Source organism: Pecten maximus, chromosome 14, assembly GCF_902652985.1.
Source record: "Pecten maximus chromosome 14, xPecMax1.1, whole genome shotgun sequence".
In the NCBI taxonomy this organism is placed as follows: Eukaryota; Metazoa; Mollusca; class Bivalvia; order Pectinida; family Pectinidae; genus Pecten; species Pecten maximus.
In genome coordinates, this window is record NC_047028.1 from 9275515 (window position 1) to 9302115 (window position 26601).

Below are 26601 nucleotides of genomic sequence, written 5' to 3' on the forward strand. Positions count from 1 at the left end.
AGCATTTGGTATAATTCATTTTGATGTATTTTTGTCTAGTTTACTTGTCAGTCCTAGCGCACATGGCATAGCCATGTTACTATAATTCTGGACAGAACGTTTGAGATAAAACAACATCATACAAATACTACATGCCTTGCATGCAAAAAAAGGTATTGTCACGGTTAAACGATGTCAGCTATTCTTATAATTGATATAATCGATAAAGTACTCCGGTACACCACTCAACAGAACATTTCTGTCTGGAATATTAACACAAGATCACACCTGGTGTTTACAATAGCCCAGAACACCTGTGCATTGTTCCTTACACTACTGATGAGTACTAGAAACAGCTGTTGGTGTTTTATTATATTCTTCAATTTATTGACTTAAAATAACAATAACAACGTTATGTCCTTCTTATAATTTTGTGGCATGCACTAGTTAAGCATGTTTACAATTGTAAATCGTTTCATTTTCGTGATGCATTTACTTTCGAGTGGATTTACAAAACAGAAAAAAGAGCCATTATCAAATCCAACTTTTTCCGTTCTTTTCTCCAGATACAATTAATTTCTGTTCTCGAAGCTTAAATAGTGATACCACTTTAACTGAGAACTTAAATAAAGATATTCTGAATTTATCTAAGAGATATACTTGAATAAAACGAAATCATTTGCAATTTCAAAATGTCATTATTGTTTTTTATGAAAGCATGCAGTGGAGAATATGTTGATTAAGTTAGTAATTAACCGCTACACGAATGTGTAATTTTGAAGTTTTATGCTTACATTGGCTCATTACGGCAACTGTCTGGAGAGAGCAGCGATACTAGGTACGTGTATACTAGTATTACATTAGTAGTATACATTGTTATATTTGTAATTTCTTGAAAAATAGTAGTAATGATATATGCAAAATAAATGTGTGCATTGCGCTACACGTCTATCAAGATGCATATGACGTCACTGTACGCGCGTACACTACTATTTATAGAATATAGTGACATAAAAACAAACAAATATCAGGAAAAAAAACCAGAAAATATTACATTCGGGAGATAAAGACTTTATGCTTGTAAATTGAAGCGTAATGAAGAAAATTATTAAACAATAAACACAACACTGTATCGATGTCAATATTGATTATATACGAATCCTAACAAGACTTAAACTGTCCGCGTTGAAGTAACATACCGCCACATGCCTACGACTATTTTACGACTATTTGATGACTCCACTAACAACCGAAGCAAAGCCGCTCGGTACCTTTGACCATCGAATCTGGTTATGATGCATGCGCATGGCTAGCTTAACGGTATCTTTGTCATGATTTTATTCATTCGCTACATTAAAAAACCTAACCTTAATTAAAAATGTGCTTACATGAAATCCTTGGGTTTCTTATTAATACTATTTACAACGAAAAAAAAGAAGGTGTCTTTCTTTGGCTTGTCAAATAACTCTTTTGTACCTTGCGTAAGGACAGGGAATCTTAAAATTTAAGACATAGTCCTGGATTTGTTTGCTTTGTTATAGCCGTTTGAGGTGATATCATCACCGGTTTGGAGACTTGTTTATCATACAGGTGATAATTATACACAATAAAGATATCAAACAAATCAGTGTGACGTGGGCGAACTTCTGACGAAGAAACCTCTCCCACCTATTTGTATACGTACATCGGTAGATAAAGGGCCGACCTGACACGGTGTGTACCTTTGGCACAGCTGTTATTTTATAGAAATAATAAAACAATGTTGTCCTGTTTAATGACGTATACCATGCTTGCATGTTTATCTTCAAAAACATGCTCACAATTGGCGACTTTTAGCTATATTGCAGCATTATGATGTCAATATGAAAGTGTTCTTAAATAGTTGGAGGCTGAAAATTATTTTTTCTCGAAATAAATATCCCTCTTTTAGTTAAAAAAGTGAGAACGTACTTAACTAAAACATATTTTATCTTTTAACCATTGTATAACAAATCCAAATTAAAGGTTTTATCATATAGACATTTAACCAAAAATATTCAAAATTGAAAATAAAACAATAAAAAAAAGAAACCAAGAGAATCATTAATCGTTCTTCATATAAGTATATTTCATGTTACAGATGCGATGGTATAGGTTTAGTTTAGAAATAGCGCAAACTATTTAAACCACGCAGCAAATAGAGAACGTTAACTTGACCGTCACATAACTCTCCGAGATATAAAATATCGACATAAAAGAACATCGTGTTTACTGTAGATACCAAAACCTGTCCCTGTAAATGTCTTATCATCCAACAAAGAACGTTATTAGGAGAGGGTTAAAGCAATGTGTACACACGATCAGGAGTTGCTACACAACGTAGAACAGTATTTCGTAAGGTCACGTGTCACTATATAGATTGTATAAAAGACACACTGGATATTAGCTCCTTTCGAAACGAATTAAGAGTTAGATATAGTAGAGCCAAAATGAATATCACTCTTTGTAAGACTTTAACAATCATATAAGCTTTGCAGATTCTGAAAAAGAAAACCATGATGATAAAACAACACTCTCAATTCAGGTTCACAGCTTTTATTTGATACACCTTTTACTCAATAAAAGGTTGTATACAAGGTTGTTCAAACAAATGAAGATGAAGACATTTAAATGTGAGTTTATTGATACAGAATACGAATGCATTATCATTGCCTATTTTTTTCTGTGAAAAAAATTGGGTGCCGAGCGAGGTAGGAAATTCTTGCAAAATTGGCAAGCTATTTCATTTCAGTCTGAAACCTGATCAAAAGACATCAAATTATTAACAACATGCTAGGAATGACATTGGATTGATATTATTTTCACATATACTTTTGTAGCTTGTATTTATATGGGAATACAATAAATGTCTACCCTTTAACTGAAATACATAAAAAAAAAAAAAAAAAAATCATACAGTTTTCGCCTGTTGTCAGGACGGAAAGCAGCTCAATGTTACGGCTCACCATCTACATAAAATTGCAACATAGACGTATTTGGAATCATGATTTTATTCTAGAACTATTCAATTCGCAATACATGTATCAATACTTTCAAAAATATTCTTATTTTGCAAATAGTTTATTGAATAAAAAATTGCGCAAGAAGTTAAAGCATTCACGAACTTGATATCTTATGCAATAATTATTCCATTACTTACTTTTCTTTTAGAAACAACATTACAATTTAGATATGTCGTTAATCATTTTCACTTTGAAAGAACATCTATCTAAACACTTGTGTTCTTTAAATTTAATGTTTGGGTTAAAAACATCTATACTAACTTGAATTTAGTAGTAAGATCAACCCATGTTTCTATCTTGATTGATGGTGTAAATAAATATTTTCATGAGATTAAGCGACATGATAGGAAGAGTTATCTCCCTTTGTTATCATTCCTTTAATTGATCAATGCCTCACCCAGATTTGATAATTAAAGTTCAGTACACCAGGCGAAGCGTTACCTAAAAAATGACACTTGAAGTTCCAGCGATAGAAATATTCAGAATATTATTTCAGTATTCAACGAAAATCAACAAAATAAATGACAACATTCGATAAGTGTAGGTAAGATGGTTATTTACATACCTTACTCCCCATGATAGGGAGAGTTCTCTCCGGTTATTATCATTCCTAACCGCAGTATACCAAATTAGATTTCTCCATACTTTTCCATGAAATTGATTATTCTGCTCAGAGCAGTAATTCAAAACTCTCTTAGTTAGGCAATCTTGAGTAATGTTCATGGAGGATGCATATGACATTGCATTTTATGTACGTAAAAAAAAACCCACCAAACAAACACTTCAGAACATATGCGCACTATTTAATTGTTCGATTTGATGTTCATTAGTACACAGTCCATGTAAGTGTGTGATTCTGTGCCAATTTGATGTCGAGATCGACGATTTGGACAACCTGGAAAATATTGATAGGATAGTTTAAGTCAGGAAAATTATTGAAATATCAGAAATGTGAAAACCACGACATAAGTAATTAAGACTGTACACATTCTTACCATGCAATGCATAGATATACAAAACAATGCGCACTTTCATCGCCATAGTTTAAAGGCCGATATAAAGCCATTTTTATCACATTCCAGTATAACATTTGACAAATATTCCTTTTCCAAATATATTGTATAACTTTGTCAGTTTGTCATTCTTTTTACAATGACATGTTGGTATACTATCCACTTATATAGAAATAATAAAAAAAGTAGGTAAGATGTATGTGTATCTATAAATGAACCGTTTATAAACGGTGCGTCTATGTCTTATTCAACCCTTTATAATGTCATTATTCATCTACACATGTTTACCGTGTCACAGGTATTAAAAGTACATACAAAAAAAATATGACATATGTGTTTCAACTGAATATTAATGCCCAGGTGTACATCTGAACTGTTATTTTGGTAATCAACAATATGAGGATACATTACTACCAAATTACACACTCTAAATGTAGATACTGGTCACATTTATGGTATAAACTATGTACGGGAGACAGTACAGTTGCTCTATACTTAGTTCTACACCTTTCCATTACATAGTTGATATACTTACGCGAAATTTAAACCTGACTTGATTTGTTGGTAGTTTATTCCCATCGATGTAAAGTTCACCGGGGAAGGATACTAAACCAAACAGTTCTATCATACCAATGTTGAGTGTGCGTGCTGCTGGGTATCCATCGTGTATCACGTTTATATCCAGGTATTCACCCTATAAAATGGACAAATCGCTAGTCATATAAGCTTTATATCTTTTATCCAGGTTTTCACCCTATATAATGGACAAATCGCTAGTTATTTAAGCTTTATATCTTTTATCTAGGTATTCACCCTATAGAATGGACAAATCGCTGTTATATACACTTTATATCTTTTATCCAGGTGTTCACCCTACAGAATGGACAAATCGCTGTTATATACACTTTATATCTTTTATCCAGGTGTTCACCCTACAGAATGGATAAATCGCTAGTTATTTAAGCTTTATATCTTTTATCCAGGTATTCACCCTATATAATGGACAAATCGCTAATTATATAAGCTTTGTCTTTTTATCCAGGTGTTCACCCTACAGAATGGACAAATCGCTAGTTATTTAAGCTTTATATCTTTTATCCAGGTATTCACCCTATAGAATGGACAAATCGCTAGTTATTTAAGCTTTATATCTTTTATCCAGGTATTCACCCTATAGAATGGACAAATCGCTAATTATATAAGCTTTATATTTTTTATCCAGGTTTTCACCCTACAGAATGGACAGATCGCTAGTTATATAAGTTTTATATCTTTTATCCAGGTTTTCAGCCGACAGAATGGACAGATCGCTAGTTATATAAGTTTTATATCTTTTATCCAGGTTTTCACCATACAGAATGGACAGATCGCTAGTTATATAAGCTTTATATATTTTATCCAGGTTTTCACCATACAGAATGGACAGATCGCTAGTTATATAAGTTTTATATCTTTTATCCAGGTTTTCACCATACAGAATGGACAGATCGCTAGTTATATAAGCTTTATATCTTTTATTCAGGTGTTCACCCTACAGAATGGACAGATCGCTAGTTATTTAACCTTGTATTATGTTTTATCCAGGTGTTCACCTTACAAATTTGGCAAATCGATAGTTATGGCAGCTTGTATATCTTTTATCCAGGTTTTCACCCTACAGAATTGGCTAAACGCTAATTATGTACATATATATACGTTTGTATTTTTTTTTTTTTTTTTTTGTAGTTTCCAACTAATGTTTTGCCAAACTTTCCCATTAGATAATTATATTTGAATGCACAGCAAGAGTATGATCAAAATGTGTGCATACCTGTATATGTATGTATAACGTTTTGGGTTTTTTTAATTGTGAGGAAAAAGTATCGTAATTACTAATGTGTATATTACCACAAGATCGGTACCTCGTTGTTAGTTATTGAAAAGCACCTGCTGTACCATTGTCACCACGTATTAGTATACTACTGTACATTCTTTGTTATTGCAGATGAAGCACAAAGACATACTTTGCCTATTATATTCTAAATAAATATCACTTCATATAAATTATTAGCTAAAAACACCAGGTACCTTAGTTGCGTTGAAATGTACCATAAGATAGTGCCCATCTTTGAATGTATCTGTAATAAAGATATGAAAATGTAATTACATGTATGTCATCAAATGATCAATGAATGTAAACTAAGATCAATGGTTATAAAACTAGCAGGATTCAATCATATATAACATCTCATGTACTTATTGCACGCTTTTTGTTAACCTTACATAAACACTTCAATACGTTGAGCATTTATATACAGGTTTTAATTACATTGTGGATCCATTTAACTATATCTAATTGATATCTTATACCTTCGGATTCTCCGTCGTCCCAAAATAGATGTCCATTAGCCTTCAAGTTCTCATCGAAATTAACAGCTAAACTAAAATCACGTTGACGACTGAAAATTTGAAGAAAACAATACTTCATTTAGTTTCCAATATGATTTGTACTACAATGAGAAACAATAACTTTTGGCCTGATAACCAATGATTGCGGTCATCATTAACTAGGTGAGAGGTATCTGGTAACTGACTCAATTTGATAATATCCATTTAGACACAGAGAATAATTGATGTATACTGTACAAAACTATATATCGCCCCTTCCCTTTTACTGGGTTGGGGCTGGGTTGTCCTGGCTAGGTGAGTGCATCAACAAGAGCACAATGTATGTGTAGGATAGGTGGTATCTAGTGAGGGAACCGGTGTAGAACCAAGTGTTATCTTCTGTGTTTTTGGTTCCGGGATCAATCGAAGAGTCTTTAACTTAATGCTACAAATTGAATATCCTATCTATTATTCTTTCCCCTGTGATGTGTATCCCTAAGTACCTGTTCTTATACATCAACTGCTGCTAGTTCAACACATCCCAATGAATGAAAAAGAAAAATATTCATATATTATGCATCATATCACATTAGGTATAATACATGTATATCAGACAGAAATATATAATTAGGCGAGGGTTTGAAGTTGTCGGTTCTTGACGAACCATCTAAGACAAGGTACGGTTTACTTCTTTATGGTTTCTAACATAATCAGATACGTAAGTGCAGCACTCGATTCCTTACTCTAAGTCATTCTTATACATTTATAAATTGGATGTACAAGATCAGACGACAATCGAAAGAAAATAACAATTTGCTACTATAACAATCTTAGACAAGCTAGCAGTGTTTACTACACAAATATGTCATTCTTTTTAACAACATTGTGTCTTCATGCTTAATATCAGTCCTATCACGTGACCTACCTGTAATGGGTGGAGTTAGATGGCTCCTGCATAGGAATTATGTGTCCACCTCTCATATGGATGTTAATTACACTGAGAGGGGCATCAAACGTATTGATCGCACCCGGTTGATGTACTTCCTCACCCTGAAATGAAAGCAAAGTGCTTTTTCATTAAAGTAGGCGGCCGGGGCTCGATTTCCCGATTGGACATGAATAGGTATGGGGTCAATTGCATAAATGCATAAATATCTGATAGTATTTATGTTATTTTATTAGTACTATAAATACTTACATCGTAATAGGAAAACCATCTAGCTTTAGGAAAATATCCGTCCACAGTTGTTTTATTCTGCAAATAAATTGTATCAAAATCAGTGTCTCCTAATTTACAATTATATAAGTTAAGTTAGCAAAAGTGACCTGCATGTTGATTGGTTCACATGTAATAATCATACCTCCTCCAGCACGGGAGTCACCATAAAAGCAGGTCCGATCAGGAACTGTCGGTCAATGTTCCAGGTATTTTTGTCTTCCGGAAATCTAAATTGTGTTAAAAAAAGAAATAATAAATATGTTATGCGTAACCATTTTTAAACACTTTTGATACGTATGCTTTGAAGTTAACATTTTTTTTAATCCCCGTCGCGTTTGTCTTGAGCCGATTTATTTTAATGTTGTAGAAAAATTACTGCCACAAAACATATCTGTATCCACAATACCTTAAAAATCGTTGGTCGTCATATACTGAGTACATTTTTAATGTATGTTATACGTACTCAAACATGAGAGGTCGGGCCACCGTTTTGCCGTTCTGGTGTGCATCGTGGAACAATGTGTAGTAATACGGAAGTAACTTGTACCGTACTAACAGGATGTGACGTGTGATCTGCACGAACTCTTCATTCCAGGAGGCGGGGTCTTGGTCCTGGGATTGAAGCACATTTACATACATATATAATATAAACCTAAACAATAACCCTTATATTTCGTATTCCTAACATTGTTCACTATTTTATGAGTCGCCTGCATTCGGACGAAAAGAACGGATTTCATCGAAAGAAATCAAGAAATAAAGACATATATTTAAAACAGCACCAAACTATATTTGCGCAATCGTTTGAAATAACGGTCAAATAATTAAATTCAGGCAAAGTATCTAAAAGGCTAGAAACTATAGAGAACTATTTAACTAGTTGCACCAGATTAGATACGGTTTTCTCTCATGAAACATAAACAGTGCGTTGGTATATGATGTTAACGAATGCAAGTATATATTGTGTATATCAATTGTGTGTTAAAGACACTTACGCGGAAGAATTTACCATCGTCATCTGTTCGAGCGTTGTGGTTTCGAGAAAACGGATAGAACGCTCCAACTTGCATCCAGCGAAGGCATAACTCGTAGTTTGTTTCAAAATAGAATCCGCAGATATCAGCACCGATCTTCAAACATGAAGTTAATGTAAGAGATAATTAACAAAAACTTAAAAGTAAATAATTCTGAATTTAGATAATGCAGATTAAATAATATCAATATTGTAATCAGCGTGTAAAATATTTTCCCGTATTAATGATTTCTTAATACATATTTCAATTTTCATATATTAGAATAAGTTTCCTTCCTCTTCTAAAAAAACCAATAAAATTAAATTAAAAAAAAAAAAAAAAAAAAAGGCACATACCATGGAGAATCCAAACATGCTAAACTCCAGTATTCCTGTAACATAATTTAAAACCTCATCATCTGTAGACAACACACATAGCGGTATTTCAAATCCTAATGAGCATTTCAATCGGGCAAATTCAATAATGTATGCAGTTGTATGTCGAACTGTTCAATTTTCAGGTGTCAAATTCAATATAATGTCAACAAACCCGATCTCAATATAGTAAATAAAAGTCAATAATATAGGGCGTAACTTTACCATTAGTAAGTTTTGATTCTATAATTGTAAATGTTCACAGGTTTCATTTATTTGATTTTGGTTTATTTTGTTTAACGTCCTATTAACAGCCAGGGTCATTTAAGGACGTACCAGGGTTTGGAGGTGGAGAAAACCGGAGTACCCAGAGAAAAATCACCGGCTACGGTCAGTACCTGGCAACTGCCCCACATGGGTGTCGAACTCGCGACCCAGAGGTGGAGGGCTAGTGATAAAGTGTCGGGACACCTTAACCACTCAGCCAACGCGGTCCCCGTGTTCACAGATATAAACGATGAACCTTATCTTACATCAATTGTGAAACAAGTTTCTGGGTTACCAGAATATCAAAACTGTGCAATCATTGCTTGAATGTCAGTGCGTATTCTAACCATAAATTGTGTTTCGGTAACATGTTTTGACCATATTATGGAATGCAGGCATCAGAGTGAATATCATTGCAAGAACATTTATTTTTTATTTTTATGCACTATGACGTCACGACCGTACCGACAATGGACCAGGGCAGCTGTCTCCATTGACTCTGATTGTCCCCCAGCCAATGGGCAGCATATTTAGATGTTCCTGGGTAGGACGACCGTGTCACTATAAAAGGACGTTTGCCAGGCATCACCTCTTTAAGGGCACTGTAAAGATATCAATTCATGATATTCTTCAATCTAATGATGTAATATTGCCACTTGATGATCACAACTAAACTATTCAAGACAAATACTAGCTACTGAAATACAATGGTAAGTTTACACAGATAATAAATATAAATCAATAACCATGTGTGAATTCAATCAAAGGATTCAATATGATTATATATACATATCGTATGGTCAGTGAATTAAACCTTAACAATAATTGATTTTAAATGCAACAGTCATTATTTAAGCCATGATGAGGAAATATGTTCTTCCAAATAAGGTTACAAATGCACAATATTAAATATAAATAAAATAACAAATCAACAATATTTCTTTATCTAGACAAAAAGACACTACGGAACAAAATATAATTCTGCATTAGGATGTGTACGTGTACATGCTTTGACGGATATTTTGTAATACGGTGTAGTCACGTCGCTACTTACGCATGCGTAGCCATAGCGTGTGAGTGACCGTACAAACTATGGACTCTGTAGTGGTCCCCCCAGTATTGTTTGGCGTCCATACACACAGTTTTCCTGTATAGGTCTCCGGTATTACCCTCCAAAATGTCTGTATGGTAAAAATAAATAAACAAATAATTAAAAAAATACACCACAGTGTCATCACAGGACGCATACAAAGGAACATAGTTGACATGTACAGGTCTCCGGTACTACCTTCCAAAATGTCTGTATTGTTAAACAGCTATTACAGAAGGAGTGTTGTATAACTCTCTAAAATACCTGTATGGTAAAAAGCTCAGCGCCATAACATATCTCAGCTATCACAAATAAGCAATTTGCAAATCAAATGCAGCGTTTAAGATCACAAATCTTAAGGTCAAGAGTTTCTGAGTTTCCTATGTAAATAATTTACCATGTACCCCAGTTCAGTGATAGTTATCAAATACACTCTCAAACTTCAGTGATGCCACCATACACAGATGACTGAACACTTACGTGGCATAAAGGGAGGGTTATTCCAGGTATTGTTACCACACTTCATGCTGTCCGGGAGGTTCCTATCGTCAAAGCTGAAGCTCGCTGGTTCATTCATATCCTATTAAAAAGGAAATCACGCCTTTGTTTAAATCTCAAGATAGCTAAATAAAAACAACAGCGAATAATATTTATCCACATTGAAACGGAATAACAAATATAGATTTGTATGGAAACCATGATAAATGTACCATAACACGTGTTCCAGACTGAACACGTGCTCCACTTCATCGTCGACACTCACCATTCAAATCTAAGTTTAATGAATGAAATAGCCCATTAGAATATATATATATATATATATATTGTCTATATGTCTATATATGCTGTGACCATCGCACGACAGTTCAAAAGTATACTATATCACATAAGAAGTTCGGGTGTATATTTCCACATGGTTTAATTTATTTACTGCAGATAGCTTTGAGGATATCCTTTACTTTATAAATAGTGGTGAAGGAATAAAATTACAGTCGTTGTATCTATTTCTGTGGTTTCCAATCAATGAATATCCCTACATAACGCATATGAAGTATAGTACAGTATCTTAAATAAGAAATTATTTATGTATATATGTGTAATATGTTTAAAATCGAACACAACCATATATGTTATTGTTAATTGATCAGTATCTTCCCTGCTATATTATTTTTACATGGATCTGTTTCATCGACAATGATATCTTAACCCTCATGTAAGAGTTTCACTATTTAGCACGAGGCTTACCGATTGCTGTCAACCAAACTCTTACACAAGGGTTGATATATCCCTGTCCATGGAACAGATCCATGTTTTCTCAAATACTCATCAATAAACAAAATTTCATTCACGTGTAATTAGTCCGTCAAAATCAAAGATCTTAAGGTTGAGTAGGGATCCCCATTCACAACAGTTCTATGACGTCATGGAAATATCACAATGCCGTAATGTCAACAATTTCATATTATGACGCAATAGCAACTGTAAGCTAGCTATATTCATCTACCATGGAAAAGACATATTTGTCCTCTCCCTAGCAACCACGGGGTCACCCTGTGTATGGGAGAAATAACCGTCCATAACACTGTAGCTGGCCTGACTTCAGTAGGTAAACCGATGGAAGTATTTATACTTTAAAACAATGGAATTATCGTCATAGTTACACATATATATCGACTGAACCCTTAACCAACCTAATAGATAACATGTCGCCTCGGAATAAAATAATAAAAAAAAGTAAATTCGAAAAGTCAGGGAGTGAACTAATCAGCAAGTGATACTACTGACATATTGTATACTAGATGTAAATGGTAAATGGACAGGAACACAAGATGTGGTTAAAACTACAAAGGCTCAGAGGACCAATAATAATACTCACAATCCATAGTCCGTCCACCGATACGTTCTCCTTGTTACGGAAATATCGGATCCATTTGGCATACCAAGATGATGTCTTTGGATTGGTAAAATCTGGGAAAACTGTTCGACCTGGCCAGACCTGAAATTCACAAATAAAGGCTCCATATTCTCACAGCTGTATGTTTGACCTTCCTTAGTCAAATGCGAACTCTACAGCAACATTAGGAAATGCATGATAAATACGTATAGCATTATAGCATGTTAGATCACGTCAAATTTCCCTAACGGAACATGTTAAGTTGTTTCGTTATATTTTTCCATTTGTCTCTTTGTAGATTTGATTTTCCCCGACTTTCTTTGCCACGGTATATAGAACTTGATATGTTTTGTTTACAAGACAGTTTCCTCTCTTTTCAACTGTTGTACTGAATATAAACACAATTTTCGTATTGAATGACTAAATGCTTCTGAGAATACGTGGTCCATAGCAGAATCTAGTACTAGTAAGTTTTGATAACATATTTCGGGAATAGGTTAATCTGTAACAATTTATGAACTACATGGACGGACGACGAATACACGAATGTCAGCTGCCAAGTGACCGAAACAGTACACCTACATGTATGTATAGGTTATACTTTGTCTCTATCTGTGTTTTGTGCTATTCTGATGATAGGTTATACATTGTCTCTATCTGTGTTTGTGCTATTCTGATGATAGGTTATACTTTGTCTTTATCTGTGTTTGTGCTATTCTGATGATAGGTTATACTTTGTCTCTATCTGTGTTTGTCCTATTCTGATGATAGGTTATACTTTGTCTCTATCTGTGTTTGTCCTATTCTGATGATAGGTTAGACTTTGTCTTTATCTGTGTTTGTGCTATTCTGATGATAGGTTATACTTTGTCTCTATCTGTGTTTTGTGCTATTCTGTTGATAGGTTATACTTTGTCTCTATCTGTGTTTGTGCTATTCTGATGATAGGTTATACTTTGTCTCTATCTGTGTTTGTGCTATTCTGATGATAGGTTATGCTTTGTCTTTATCTGTGTTTGTGCTATTCCGATGATAGGTTATACTTTGTCTCTATCTGTGTTTGTGCTATTCTGATGATAGGTTATACTTTGTCTCTATCTGTGTTTGTCCTATTCTGATGATAGGTTATACTTTGTCTCTATCTGTGTTTGTCCTATTCTGATGATAGGTTATACTTTGTCTCTATCTGTGTTTGTCCTATTCTGATGATAGGTTATACTTTGTCTCTATCTGTGTTTGTCCTATTCTGATGATAGGTTATACTTTGTCTCTATCTGTGTTTGTGCTATTCTGATGATAGGTTATACATTGTCTCTATCTGTGTTGGTGCTATTCTGATGATAGGTTATACTTTGTCTCTATCTGTGTTTGTCCTATTCTGATGATAGGTTAGACTTTGTCTCTATCTGTGTTTGTGCTATTCTGATGATAGGTTATACTTTGTCTCTATCTGTGTTTGTGCTATTCTGTTGATAGGTTATACTTTGTCTCTATCTGTGTTTGTGCTATTCTGTTGATAGGTTATACTTTGTCTCTATCTGTGTTTGTCCTATTCCGATGATAGGTTATACTTTGTCTCTATCTGTGTTCGTGCTATTCTGATGATAGGTTATACTTTGTCTCTATCTGTGTTTGTGCTATTCTGATGATAGGTTATACATTGTCTGTATCTGTGTTTGTGCTATTCTGATGATAGGTTATACTTTGTCTCTATCTGTGTTTGTGCTATTCTGTTGATAGGTTATACTTTGTCTCTATCTGTGTTTGTGCTATTCTGTTGATAAGTTATACTTTGTCTCTATCTGTGTTTGTGCTATTCTGATGATAGGTTATACTTTGTCTTTATCTGTGTTTGTGCTATTCTGATGATAGGTTAGACTTTGTCTCTATCTGTGTTTGTGCTATTCTGATGATAGGTTATACTTTGTCTCTATCTGTGTTTGTGCTATTCTGATGATAGGTTATACATTGTCTGTATCTGTGTTTGTGCTATTCTGATGATAGGTTATACTTTGTCTCTATCTGTGTTTGTGCTATTCCGATGATAGGTTATACTTTGTCTCTATCTGTGTTGGTGCTATTCCGATGATAGGTTATACTTTGTCTCTATCTGTGTTTGTGCTATTCCGATGATAGGTTATACTTTGTCTCTATCTGTGTTGGTGCTATTCTGATGATAGGTTATACATTGTCTCTATCTGTGTTTGTGCCATTCTGATGATAGGTTATACTTTGTCTCTATCTGTGTTTGTGCTATTCTGTTGATAGGTTATACATTGTCTCTATCTGTGTTTGTGCTATTCTGATGATAGGTTATACATTGTCTGTATCTGTGTTTGTGCTATTCTGATGATAGGTTATACTTTGTCTCTATCTGTGTTTGTGCTATTCCGATGATAGGTTATACTTTGTCTCTATCTGTGTTGGTGCTATTCTGATGATAGGTTATACTTTGTCTCTATCTGTGTTTGTCCTATTCTGATGATAGGTTATACATTGTCTCTATCTGTGTTTGTGCCATTCTGATGATAGGTTATACTTTGTCTCTATCTGTGTTTGTGCTATTCTGTTGATAGGTTATACATTGTCTCTATCTGTGTTTGTGCTATTCTGATGATAGGTTATACATTGTCTGTATCTGTGTTTGTGCTATTCTGATGATAGGTTATACTTTGTCTCTATCTGTGTTCGTGCTATTCCGATGATAGGTTATACTTTGTCTCTATCTGTGTTTGTGCCATTCTGATGATAGGTTATACTTTGTCTCTATCTGTGTTTGTGCTATTCCGATGATAGGTTATACTTTGTCTCTATCTGTGTTTGTCCTATTCTGATGATAGGTTATACTTTGTCTCTATCTGTGTTTGTCCTATTCCGATGATAGGTTATACTTTGTCTCTATCTGTGTTTGTGCTATTCTGATGATAGGTTATACTTTGTCTCTATCTGTGTTTGTCCTATTCTGTTGATAGGTTATACATTGTCTGTATCTGTGTTTGTGCCATTCTGTTGATAGGTTATACTTTGTCTCTATCTGTGTTTGTACTATTCCGATGATAGGTTAGACTTTGTCTCTATCTGTGTTTGTCCTATTCTGATGATAGGTTATACTTTGTCTCTATCTGTGTTTGTACTATTCTGATGATAGGTTATACTTTGTCTCTATCTGTGTTTGTACTATTCCGATGATAGGTTAGACTTTGTCTCTATCTGTGTTTGTGCCATTCTGTTGATAGGTTATACTTTGTCTCTATCTGTGTTTGTACTATTCTGATGATAGGTTATACTTTGTCTCTATCTGTGTTTGTCCTATTCTGATGATAGGTTATACTTTGCCTCTATCTGTGTTTGTACTATTTTAATAAGCTGTGTAATAATGTATTATATATTTGATCGTATAGTTAACGTGACATCTTTGGATTTCGTTCGCCATGGTTGTTCTTACCTCTCCTTCGAAGTCGTGTTGGCCATCAGCCTTTTTGACGTATATGTTTTCTGTTTTTCCATCCTCGTACATGTTGTAGCCCGCGCTGTTGTTGGCCGCCTCGAGAACGATTTTATCATCATTTCCTATACCGGGATCCTGTGTGACAAATTAATCAATGCCATAAATACAAATTATATGCACGCAGAGCAAAGCGTCATCGGTAAAATATACGCTCGTCAAAACTGTAATAGGGTTTTTTTCATGTCATTATGGATGAAATAGTAAATCGTACAGGTGTATTAAAAGGCACTAATTTGATTTCGCATTTCACAAAGCTTGAACTATTTAGAGATGCTCATCAAGGGTTATATCACGGTCATGACATGCCCAAGTTTCTATAGGAAACAAAGGATATCATTTGAGTGTTGAACTAGCAAACTTTTTGTTCTTTTGAAATTAATAAAATATAACAATACTAATACTATCAGATAGATAAATAAATAAATAAGCAAAGAGCAATTAAAGTGTCTCTGTTTTTCCCACAGTATGATCAAATACACAGCAATACATAACACAGTGTATAAAATTGTACTGACCACGATGACGATATACTTCTTCCCTATGGAGTGAAGGTAGTCGACAAACTGAGGCAGACCTTTGAAGGTTTCCTTATCCACGGTGAACACAAATTTCTTGTACATGAAGTCGATATCTCCCCACTGTACATCCTGTTATGAATGAATGTAGATTTCTGTATACATGTAGTTCGTTCAGTTACTTTTTATGTACGTTATATTAATGTAACTGTGCTTTATACAACACAGTGATTCTGGTTGAAAATATTTCTACTTGGGATGTTGCTTGTTCTATCTGGTAAGACCTGTATTTGACTTTTGGCCTCGTGTAAGCAGGACTGTTTTTTTCATTTTTTTTTAATGAAATGGAAAGTCTTTTTGAACTGACACAGGTACTTACTACGGCAATTTCTTTTACAAACATATTTTTATCCCTTAAAAATTATCTCCAAAACATTTTCAATTTCATTGCGTCACAAATAAGTAGAGAATAAACAGAAAGTAGTTGAAGATAATCAATACTGACCTGAGGTATACCAGCTAAGAGATTCCTACTGACGACATTCTCAACTTCGGTTAAATTTTGGTAGCCCCACCTACACAAGTGGAATCCTAAGGACCAGTAAGGAGGCATCATCGGTCTACCAATAGCCTGTTACAAAAGTTATACATTTTTACAGAGAGTGCGTCATCGGTCTACCAATAGCCTGTTACAAAAGTTATACATTTTTACAGAGAGTGCGTCATCGGTCTACCAATAGCCTGTTACAAAAGTTATACATTTTTACAGAGAGTGCGTCATCGGTCTACCAATAGCCTGTTACAAAAGTTATACATTTTTACAGAGAGTGCGTCATCGGTCTACCAATAGCCTGTTACAAAAGTTATACATTTTTACCGATAGTGTGTCATCGGTCTACCAATAGCCTGTTACAAAAGTTATACATTTCTACAGAGAGTGCGTCATCGGTCTACCAATAGCCTGTTACAAAAGTTATACATTTTTACAGAGAGTGCGTCATCGGTCTACCAATAGCCTGTTACAAAAGTTATACATTTTTACAGAGAGTGCGTCATCGGTCTACCAATAGCCTGTTACAAAAGTTATACATTTTTACCGATAGTGTGTCATCGGTCTACCAATAGCCTGTTACAAAAGTTATACATTTCTACAGAGAGTGCGTCATCGGTCTACCAATAGCATTTTATAAAAGTTATACATTTTTATAGAGAGTGTGGCATCGGTCTACCAATAGCCTGTTACAAAAGTTATACATTTTTACAGAGAGTGCGTCATCGGTCTACCAATAGCATTTTATAAAAGTTATACATTTTTATAGAAAGTGTGTCATCGGTCTACCAATAGCCTGTTACAAAAGTTATACATTGTTACAGAGAGTGCGTCATCGGTCTACAAATAGCCTGTTACAAAAGTTATGCATTGTTACAGAGAGTGCGTCATCGGTCTACCAATAGCCTGTTACAAATGTTATACATTGTTACAAATAGTGCGTCATCGGTCTACCAATAGCCTGTTACAAAAGTTATACATTTTTACAGATAGTGTGTCATCGGTCTACCAATAGCCTGTTACAAAAGTTATACATTTCTACAGAGAGTGCGTCATCGGTCTACCAATAGCATTTTATAAAAGTTATACATTTTTATAGAGAGTGTGGCATCGGTCTACCAATAGCCTGTTACAAAAGTTATACATTTTTAAAGAGAGTGCGTCATCGGTCTACCAATAGCATTTTATAAAAGTTATACATTAAGCTATGTATCGATGACTTTATCGACTAGAATACAATAAAGTTATATATTATTTACAGCGAATGTGTCATGTGTAAGTTATGTATCAATGACGCTATCTATAAGGATTTAAGCATAATGAATTTATATATTATTTACAGAGAATGCGTCATGTGTAAGCTAGAAACCATTGCCTTTATCTGCTAGGATTGAAAAATAGGATAAAGTTATATAATATTTAAAGATAATGCGTCATTGGTAAGCTATTATCTATTAGGATTGAAAAACATAATAAAGTTATTTATTATCTACAGAGAATGCTATGTACCAATGACTTTATCTACTAAGATTGAAAAACACCAGAAATGTACACAAACAAAAGATCAACCAGTATTAACGTACTGGCTTTGACATAGAGAAAAATTATAGTAGCCATTTTGTCATTAAGGAGTGTCTTTTTATAATGATTTGAAATGAGTCGGTTGTGTACCTCTTTTATTTAATGATGACATACAGCTTCATCACACAAAATAAAAATGAGTAACTTTTGTAAGTTGGTTAGAATGAAGGAGACAAGAATAATAGAACGATTTAAGCATCAGTAGTTTAGTGTACAAATACAGCAATAGGAAGTGCAGCATGGAAATATATTTCGTAAGGAATTCCTCCCTTTGGATTTATTGATCTATGATTTGATACTTTGTAATGACATTCCTTAGATGACATATATAAATTAAAGGACCGATACTCGGGTTTCGAACAACTGTCAATCTGTGACGTGATTTCTCAAGTCGCGAGATAACAAGTCACAACCAATCCAAACAACTCATATCTCAAATATACCACTAACGCAACTAGGACAGGACAAGACCATGCAAGGAAAGAGCAATGTCCACAAACAAGGGTTTCCCAGGTCCTATCTTACAATGCTTCATAACCACGTATATACATGTAGTAGAGATATGCTGATTTTTTTTTATCCCAAGAGGTACAGGTAGAACATGGAAAGCGTATAGTTAATCGGAGACGTCCCTGCCAGGACACGAGAATGGACATATCGACATATACCGGTACAATGCTGAGGAGTCGATTTGTGTACCTAACAGGAACAAGAATCACAAAAGTACCTACATGATGCAAAAGAGTTAAAATACTATATGTGTGAACCGACAATGTCCGTCACGACGGAAGCAGGGAATACCTTATAAAGTTTGTGTCTAGTGCTCGGTGTTCTTACCTCAGTATACTGCTGAACGGCTTGTTGGGGTGAAGGTCCCATGAATACATAGAAGTCGAGACTCCCACCCAGAGTTTTGTAGGTGACGGCAGGATAAGGATCCGGCTGTAGTACCACGTCTTACGTACACAAACGAATGGATCAGTATTATGTACAGATAAATATCAGGGGAATTTAATGATAGAAGTGGATGCAACTTTTGTTGCAAGTAAAGTAAAGTTTTTATTTCTTCACAAAGGGTATGGGATTTATGCCATTTGGTTGGGGGTAGGGGGCACAAATTACGTCTACATTTAACATCAGCAATATTGATTAGGAACTATATTAAAGGGGGATAAAATACACTCACGATAACCGTGAATACAATGTATAACAGTGAAACTTGTCAGCATAACCTTATATAGTCCCTAACTATACCGATAATGAATATTGAGACCAGAGGTCACCATATATGTGGTGGTAATAATCTACATCAGTGACATTAACTCATAATAGCACCACATGTGGTTGATATAAACTACATCAGTGACATTAACTCATCATAGCACCACATGTGGTGAGTATAAACTACATCAGTGACATTAATTCATCATAGCACCACATGTGGTGAGTATAAACTACATCAGTGACATTAACTCATCATAGCACCACATGTGGTGGGTATAAACTACATCAGTGACATGAAATCATCATAGCACCACATGTGAGGAGCATGAAAGACACTGACATACCCATCCCATGACTGTTCTTAAGGAATACCATCGAGGCCTTGCTGTCATCTTCTAGGTTCATGTAAACCGGATAGGCACCGTACATATTGATTCCCTCGTCCTAAATAAAGTTAAACAATACTGGATAGGCACCGTACATATTGATCCCCTCGTCCTAAATAAAGTTAAACAATACTGGATAGTCACCGTACATATTGATCCCCTCGTCCTAAATAAAGTTAAACAATACTGGATAGTCACCGTACATATTGATCCCCTCTATCAGCAGAGTTTTCCAGCCAAAAAAACGACAGGTTATCGCTTCCTTCAATAACAGTAAAAGGAGATTCGATTATCAGCATTACATGGTTAATTATATGGACAGCAAACCATTTCACGATGTGCTATCTATACAAAACATGGCGTGTTTTTTATTACACTTTTTACACATTTATTACCTTACCAGAGCATACACTGTTTGGGCAGTAACCTTCTTTGTAAACAACTTAACATGTGTATGTTGTTATCTTGCCTGTTTTGTTCCGCGTACAATAATAATACGTAGTAGGTGCATTGCATTAAACAAGTACAACACAACACGCACATACCCTAGCCAGTGGTGCATTTCATTTCATTTCATTTCAACAGATTTATTGTATAAATAATACAAACGGAAACAGTAAGCCTATATAAGTCTTTTCACCAGTCAGCGGTGCATATATTGTATCAACTTACCACGGGTGCCACATCTCTTGTGAAAATTGGCCAGGTCCTCCAATTCATGTCGTGCTTAAATCGTCTGTGTTGATGTTCACCAAACCCGTACAGATTAGGGGATGGTAGGCGGGTCGAAATTTGTACAAACTGGTCAGTAAATATCAAACCTGGAACGGATGTGTCAAATCTGAAATCAAGAAACATGGATTTTTTTTTTTTAAATTGTATTTACTCCCATTATTTATAACAATAATTATGATAGACATTCAGCATTATAAAACGTTCTGATTCTTTGAAAGGAATTTTATCACATACACTACAGCACCAGTCGATTTCCGGGTCACAACAACTCCGAAGATTGGTGACGTCACAAACTTCACGTCATACTGTTTATTGGTACTTCCGGTAGGTTTGTTTATATTTAGGGCTTCGTCTGGTATTTCCCATGAATCGTTTGCGGCGAACTGTAGCAAAGAACAATTCAGGAAAAAGTTAGGAGGACAAATCAACTGAACCTCAAAATGGGTTTTATGTAGAACACCTTAAGAAATAATGTATATTTTAGACGATGAGGACATTTTCCTAAATGGATGTAACTATCGACAACGATATAGCAGTCCTGAGGAACATGCCATCTTAATGTGATAGTGGTGTAATATTTCACCAGTGTAAATCATAACGTGTTTGACATGAAAAAGTGGAGTATTCGTCAGGTAATTTGGTCTGGTGTTGTTGAGATCGTCCTATCAACAGTTGTGGCCATCATAAAGTATGCAATCAGAGGCAAGATTTATTTTTCACATAACATAAAAATATGATATTTTTATAAGTTCTAAATAGTTATAATTTCTGGAAATCAATTAACAAATGTCATTTTAGCTCCATTAATGTATGTTTTCCATATAGTCAATACGTATTGCCCAAACTTTATAAAAATGGACATATGGACAATATTTCATACTGGATATAATATTGTCCTTTACAAACGTTTTAGGTTCGTCAGATATCGAGAATTTGTATTAGAGACGTGTCAGGCTTTTTGTCATACATTCACACACATAAGCACACGCGTTAAATATCCTATATGGTACCTGTCTTTATTTTGATATTTAGGATATATCATCATGCCATACCTTCTAACAACGACGGAATGTATCCACTTATGGCCAGGGATCTATCTACTGACCCAAGTTAACACTGTAACAACTTGTCTTACGTTACACGGCAACACAGATATACTCCAACATAATATTTATCGGAAGTACTTGTTACGTACCTAAATATGTAGCATTGTCATTTATTTATCAAGTTTGTCTCGAGGGTTACAGACACGTCCCCATTTAATGATCTTATTATGTTAATAGGATTAAAACATAGCGAGAAAAAAAAAAAAAAAGTTACTCAATAAGTCAAGGACAACGTACTGGACAGATCCTATTGTGTTTTAGTACGTAGACTACTTCCAAATCAAGCCAATAAAGGAGTACAGTTTATGTGTGTAATGTTAAAGGGATATATTACTGAAATTCCAGGAAGATAGTCGCACGTGACACTCTTCTGACCTCAGGATAACCAATGGCATTTAGGGAAATAATGTTACAAAACGAATTAGACGTGATAAAGTAGTACTATAGTACTGCATTGTGTTGTTCGTAAGGCACCGACCATTTAACATCAAGGGGTGGGGAGTTTTATCAGGGTCAATTTGTTTTCAAACTCAGTGGAAAACAGTTTATTTTTTCTGCCTAGAATGAAAGACAAACTTTTGTTTTTGTCAAATCATTTCAGCAACAATTTTTTTTTTCATATCCGTTAACCTATATCAAAGTCTAATAACTAATATTTTAACTTCCATTTTAATGCTTAATTTTTTTTTAATTTTCCAATGGTATTGTGAATATTTCATTTGTTTTGAAAATGAAGTGTTAATATTTGTGATTTCATCATCCGTTGCTATCTATATCAGTTTATGAAATTTGATCATTCATCCTGTACAGCAGTCCATCTTTTAATTGATAAGAAGGATACAGATCTAAGGTATGTCAAATATCAGCAAAATATCTTGATGACCCACTTAGTAAAGGGAGATAATTTAGTGTTTTAGGGGTGATCAACAAGTTTAATAAAATAAAGCAATACTAGCTGTTATATATGCAGATTGAAATAAAACAACAATTGAATACATCACAATCACTTTTTTATGCTATTGTAAGAATAGGTTTTACACAATAGTTTTGAATATATAATTATGAAGAAGTTCACAAATTACACATGTTTAGATATTAAAAACAATTATGACCTAGTATTCGCCCCCGAGAATTTTTTGAATTTTGGATTCTTTCAATCTTTTCATGCATCAAATCAAACTCTTTTTTATAATATTAAAGGAGCAAACCTTTAGTTCTAATTTACAAACAAACTTTTTTTTCCGTCAAAACTGCCAACAAACTCTTTTTTTTCAAAAAAAATCGCTAAAGTTAAATGGTTGGTGCCTAAGATAGGTCAACCTATGGTGGCATGGATCTGCCATCACATAACGAGATAATTTTTTCAACATAGCGAGATAAATATACTATATAGCGAGATAATAAAACGACATAGCAAGATAAAACAACCGACATAGCGAGATAATTTAATGCGTTTATGAAGTCGCTATCTCGACATCTCGCCGCATTAGATGCTACTACTGACATGGATTTTTTTCTTGTCAACGTCACGTGACCCCAATTCGGAAGTTCAGCGCGCCAGTGCACACGAGGCTTGGACAGGGAAGCTGAACGGCCCAACACCTACATCAAACAGGTAAACTAAGAATGTTAGATACCTATGGCAAATGTTAGGATTATCCCTGTCCAAGCCTCGTGTGCACTGGCGCGCTGAACTTCCGAATGGAGGTCACGTGACGTTGACAAGAAAAAAAACATGTCAGTAGCAGCATTTAATACGGCGAGATGTCGAGATAGCGACTTCATAAATGCATTAAATTATCTCGCTATGTCGGTTGTTTCATCTCGCTATATGGTATATTTATCTCGCTATGTTGACAAAATTATCTCGTTATGTGATGGCAGATCCATGCCACCATAAGGTTGGTTGGTTGGTAGAGTGAAATATACCAAGTGCAGCAAATATAAAATCGATAATGTAACATTTTGACAAACTTACATGTATTCTGAACATGTTTTCACCGTACATATCCACGGTAACCTTGATGTGCTGACGAACCTCCATTCCGTACATATGGGTTAGTCCCGCCCTTTTAAGGGTTGCGGAAAGGCGAGTGGAAGAATGTTTATCGTTAGAGACAATCAGGTAGCCAGCGGTATGGTCAAACACACAAGAGGGGACATGAGGATGGTTTGATTCTAGCCATTTACATCTGGAACACAAATAAGGATTTAAACAGTAATTTCTAAATTACGAAAAATTTCACTGAACCAGGTGCGTGTGTAATGATTTAGCAAACGGAACCCCTTTTCCCGTGACTTATACCTGTTGATAAGGAAACTGCTTGATAAGAAAAAGAAGTAATTTTAGATGAGTAAATAAATTCATGGAAAGAATAAAATAACAAACATACGTCACCTATACTCTATAGTAGACTTACCCATTCTTTTTACATTCTGACTGGCCATAGTTTCTCTCTGGGTAGCATGCTACCACGGCTTCTGTTCTTGGATCCGGGACAGACATGGCCGTCGGTGTTGATGTCATCAGATTTTGAGCAGGTACCATCGGTGGCACTTCAGTCTCTGTGACGGCATTATCTTGATCATTCGATAGTTTCACAAACGTAACAATTGACACCACCAATCCGGCTACTGCTATGACACCAATCAGAAAAATTGAGCATGACAGGCATCGGCCGGGGCCACGTGATTTGTGTTTACTTTCTGCTGGCATATTCAGGTTTCGTTGGTACCATTATCTTTAGAGAGAAAATAAACAGTAATTAACAGGGTACTGACCAAGTCAAATTAGGTTACAGTATACAAAAAATCAATGGTTCGTATTGCAAATATATATTTCGTAGATGACTTTAAGACGACGCTTATATCAATTGATACCCAGAAACCAGATATGTATGTAATTAACAAAGGACGTGGTTTTTGGCCCGTATCATTGTTTACCACACACACTGAATTTACTTTCGCGAGTTTGATACAAATGGGAGAAAAACTTGTGTCATTCTACATATCAACAGACACTGTTAGTTAATTCATACGTAATACTTTCATAACAAATAAGCCCAAATCCCAATTACAGTTTAATGCTTATTTTCTATATAAATCCTAACAAACGGAAAATCCGTATAGCATTGGTTGTACAGCAACAGGCTAATGCCTCTATTAGCTATCACAGACAATGCACTCTGTGGTTTTTCAATAGTCAATAATCGAAGAAGGAAAATAAATAAATAAAAAAAAATCTTTGGAGACACATAACCCTACCCCTACCTAACATAAGCATTATTTAGCTAATTGTCATAAAATCCTGTCTTGGCTCGTCAATTAGACTGACGAGATACGATGAATGTATATCGTTATCTTCTGAGTCAGAAAATCATAATAATGAGCAAAATAGTTTGAATTTGTTTCGTGACATTACAAGTGAACCAGTGATGAACGTGGTCACGTGTGAAGCGTTAGCAGGAGCTTTTTTAAAGTTACATCCGGCAGTATGTGGTGGTCTATAATATAAGTGATGTTTTGTCGTAATTTACAAGATAAATGATATCAAGGTAAGGCTAGGTAATTTTGTCAGATATGAATTCTTTAGTTGACAGCTTTAGCTAGCTGGTAAATAAACTATACATACATATGCAAAATAATACATAGGTAAATAAGCTGGATAACCAGCCAATTATGTTATAAAAACTTAATATTAACAAATGATATACTGCATAAAATATTTATAAAAATACTCACCAGAATAAAAGTCACGTCAACATACAGGATGTACCTAGATGTGTCTGACGACTCCCGTTAATATAGCTTCACGTGACGCCGTATTATCTGAATTCCTGTGACTCTAATACCAGGGAAATGTCTGGGAGATGTAACAGGTCAAATATATATCAATATATACCTATCACAGTGTTGAGGGTAGGTGTACCTATCACAGTGTTGAGGGGAGGTGTACCTATCACAGTGTTGAGGGGAGGTGTACCTATCACAGTGTTGAGGGGAGGTGTACCTATCACAGTGTTGAGGGGAGGTGTACCTATCACAGTGTTGAGGGGAGGTAAGCCATAAGTACGGAACGACGCCTCAGTATTCGGAGACAGGATCTCCTTACGTAACACATAGATAACAGATATTTTACTGGTAATTTGTCTACCCCCTCTATTAAATCTGAATGTTTATTTAGGTGATTTATCCCCCAGCTCTCACCTTGTAAACACGACGCCCGGATTATTCTTTAATGTTGGAGCCCCACAGTAGTACAATCTGGCTTGACGGAGACTCCTCAATTGTAAACCCAAGGAAAACAGCAATTTTAATTCAGCTTGCGAACATGCAATTTTACAGAATGATTTATGTTTAATGACGAAGGCAGAAGCAGAAATAATACCTGTGTGTAATAAATTATCATTCGATCCAAAGTCATTGACAATAAAATAGAATACGAAGGAAAAAAGGATTAACACCAATTCCAATGAAAATAAACAGAAGTATAACACATGCACATGTACTTAGGTCTACTTAAATTGTATGTCTTTATCCGAATCTTCATAATCTCACCATTTCCATTGGTGTCAGGAACTCATTTTCCCCACTTTTTTTCAAGCATTAGTCTTTGAAGGACGAAACAACTTCATGATTCAATTCTATTATCTAATGTTAAACTCATATAAAAACTGCTCTGTCACATTTGAACATTCCCTTGTGAACCTTTGATGAGAGTTGCAAGTAATATGCATCCA

General features: G+C 34.9%; 1 protein-coding gene across 4 annotated transcripts; it reads right to left on the reverse strand.

Annotated features, from left to right (window-relative positions):
* Positions 1 to 2537: 2537 nt before the first annotated feature.
* LOC117342860 (sucrase-isomaltase, intestinal-like) lies at positions 2538 to 25716 on the reverse strand. Of its 4 annotated transcripts, XM_033905140.1 has the most exons (24): positions 25604 to 25716; positions 24283 to 24603; positions 23841 to 24054; positions 20991 to 21139; positions 20694 to 20862; positions 19980 to 20079; positions 19249 to 19367; positions 16786 to 16911; positions 16281 to 16412; positions 15703 to 15840; positions 12240 to 12359; positions 10844 to 10943; positions 10328 to 10454; positions 9739 to 9875; positions 8989 to 9023; positions 8615 to 8749; positions 8083 to 8231; positions 7762 to 7846; positions 7599 to 7655; positions 7326 to 7450; positions 6383 to 6471; positions 6101 to 6150; positions 4569 to 4727; positions 2538 to 3915 (listed from the first exon to the last, which is right to left on the reverse strand). In XM_033905140.1, exons 2-24 carry the CDS (start codon positions 24576 to 24578, stop codon positions 3847 to 3849), a joined length of 2880 nt encoding a protein of 959 aa, XP_033761031.1. In that variant the 5' UTR covers positions 24579 to 24603; positions 25604 to 25716; the 3' UTR covers positions 2538 to 3846. The 4 variants fall into 4 exon arrangements, with proteins under 4 accessions (XP_033761031.1, XP_033761033.1, XP_033761034.1 ...); XM_033905141.1 differs by lacking the exons at positions 2538 to 3915; positions 4569 to 4727 and adding an exon at positions 4811 to 5204; XM_033905142.1 differs by lacking the exons at positions 20991 to 21139; positions 23841 to 24054; positions 24283 to 24603; positions 25604 to 25716 and having other exon boundaries at positions 19980 to 20187; positions 20694 to 20805.
* Positions 25717 to 26601: the final 885 nt, after the last annotated feature.

Excerpts from the sequence above, each read along its gene's own strand:
- LOC117342860 (XM_033905140.1), bottom strand. The coding sequence starts at position 24,578 with ATGCCAGCAGAAAGTAAACACAAATCACGTGGCCCCGGCCGATGCCTG. Across the intron at positions 24,055-24,282 it reads TCAGAATGTAAAAAGAATGG|ATGTAAATGGCTAGAATCAA; the intron begins GTAAGTCTACTA and ends TTTGTGTTCCAG. Across the intron at positions 8,750-8,988 it reads GCATGTTTGGATTCTCCATG|ATCGGTGCTGATATCTGCGG; the intron begins GTATGTGCCTTT and ends TCATGTTTGAAG.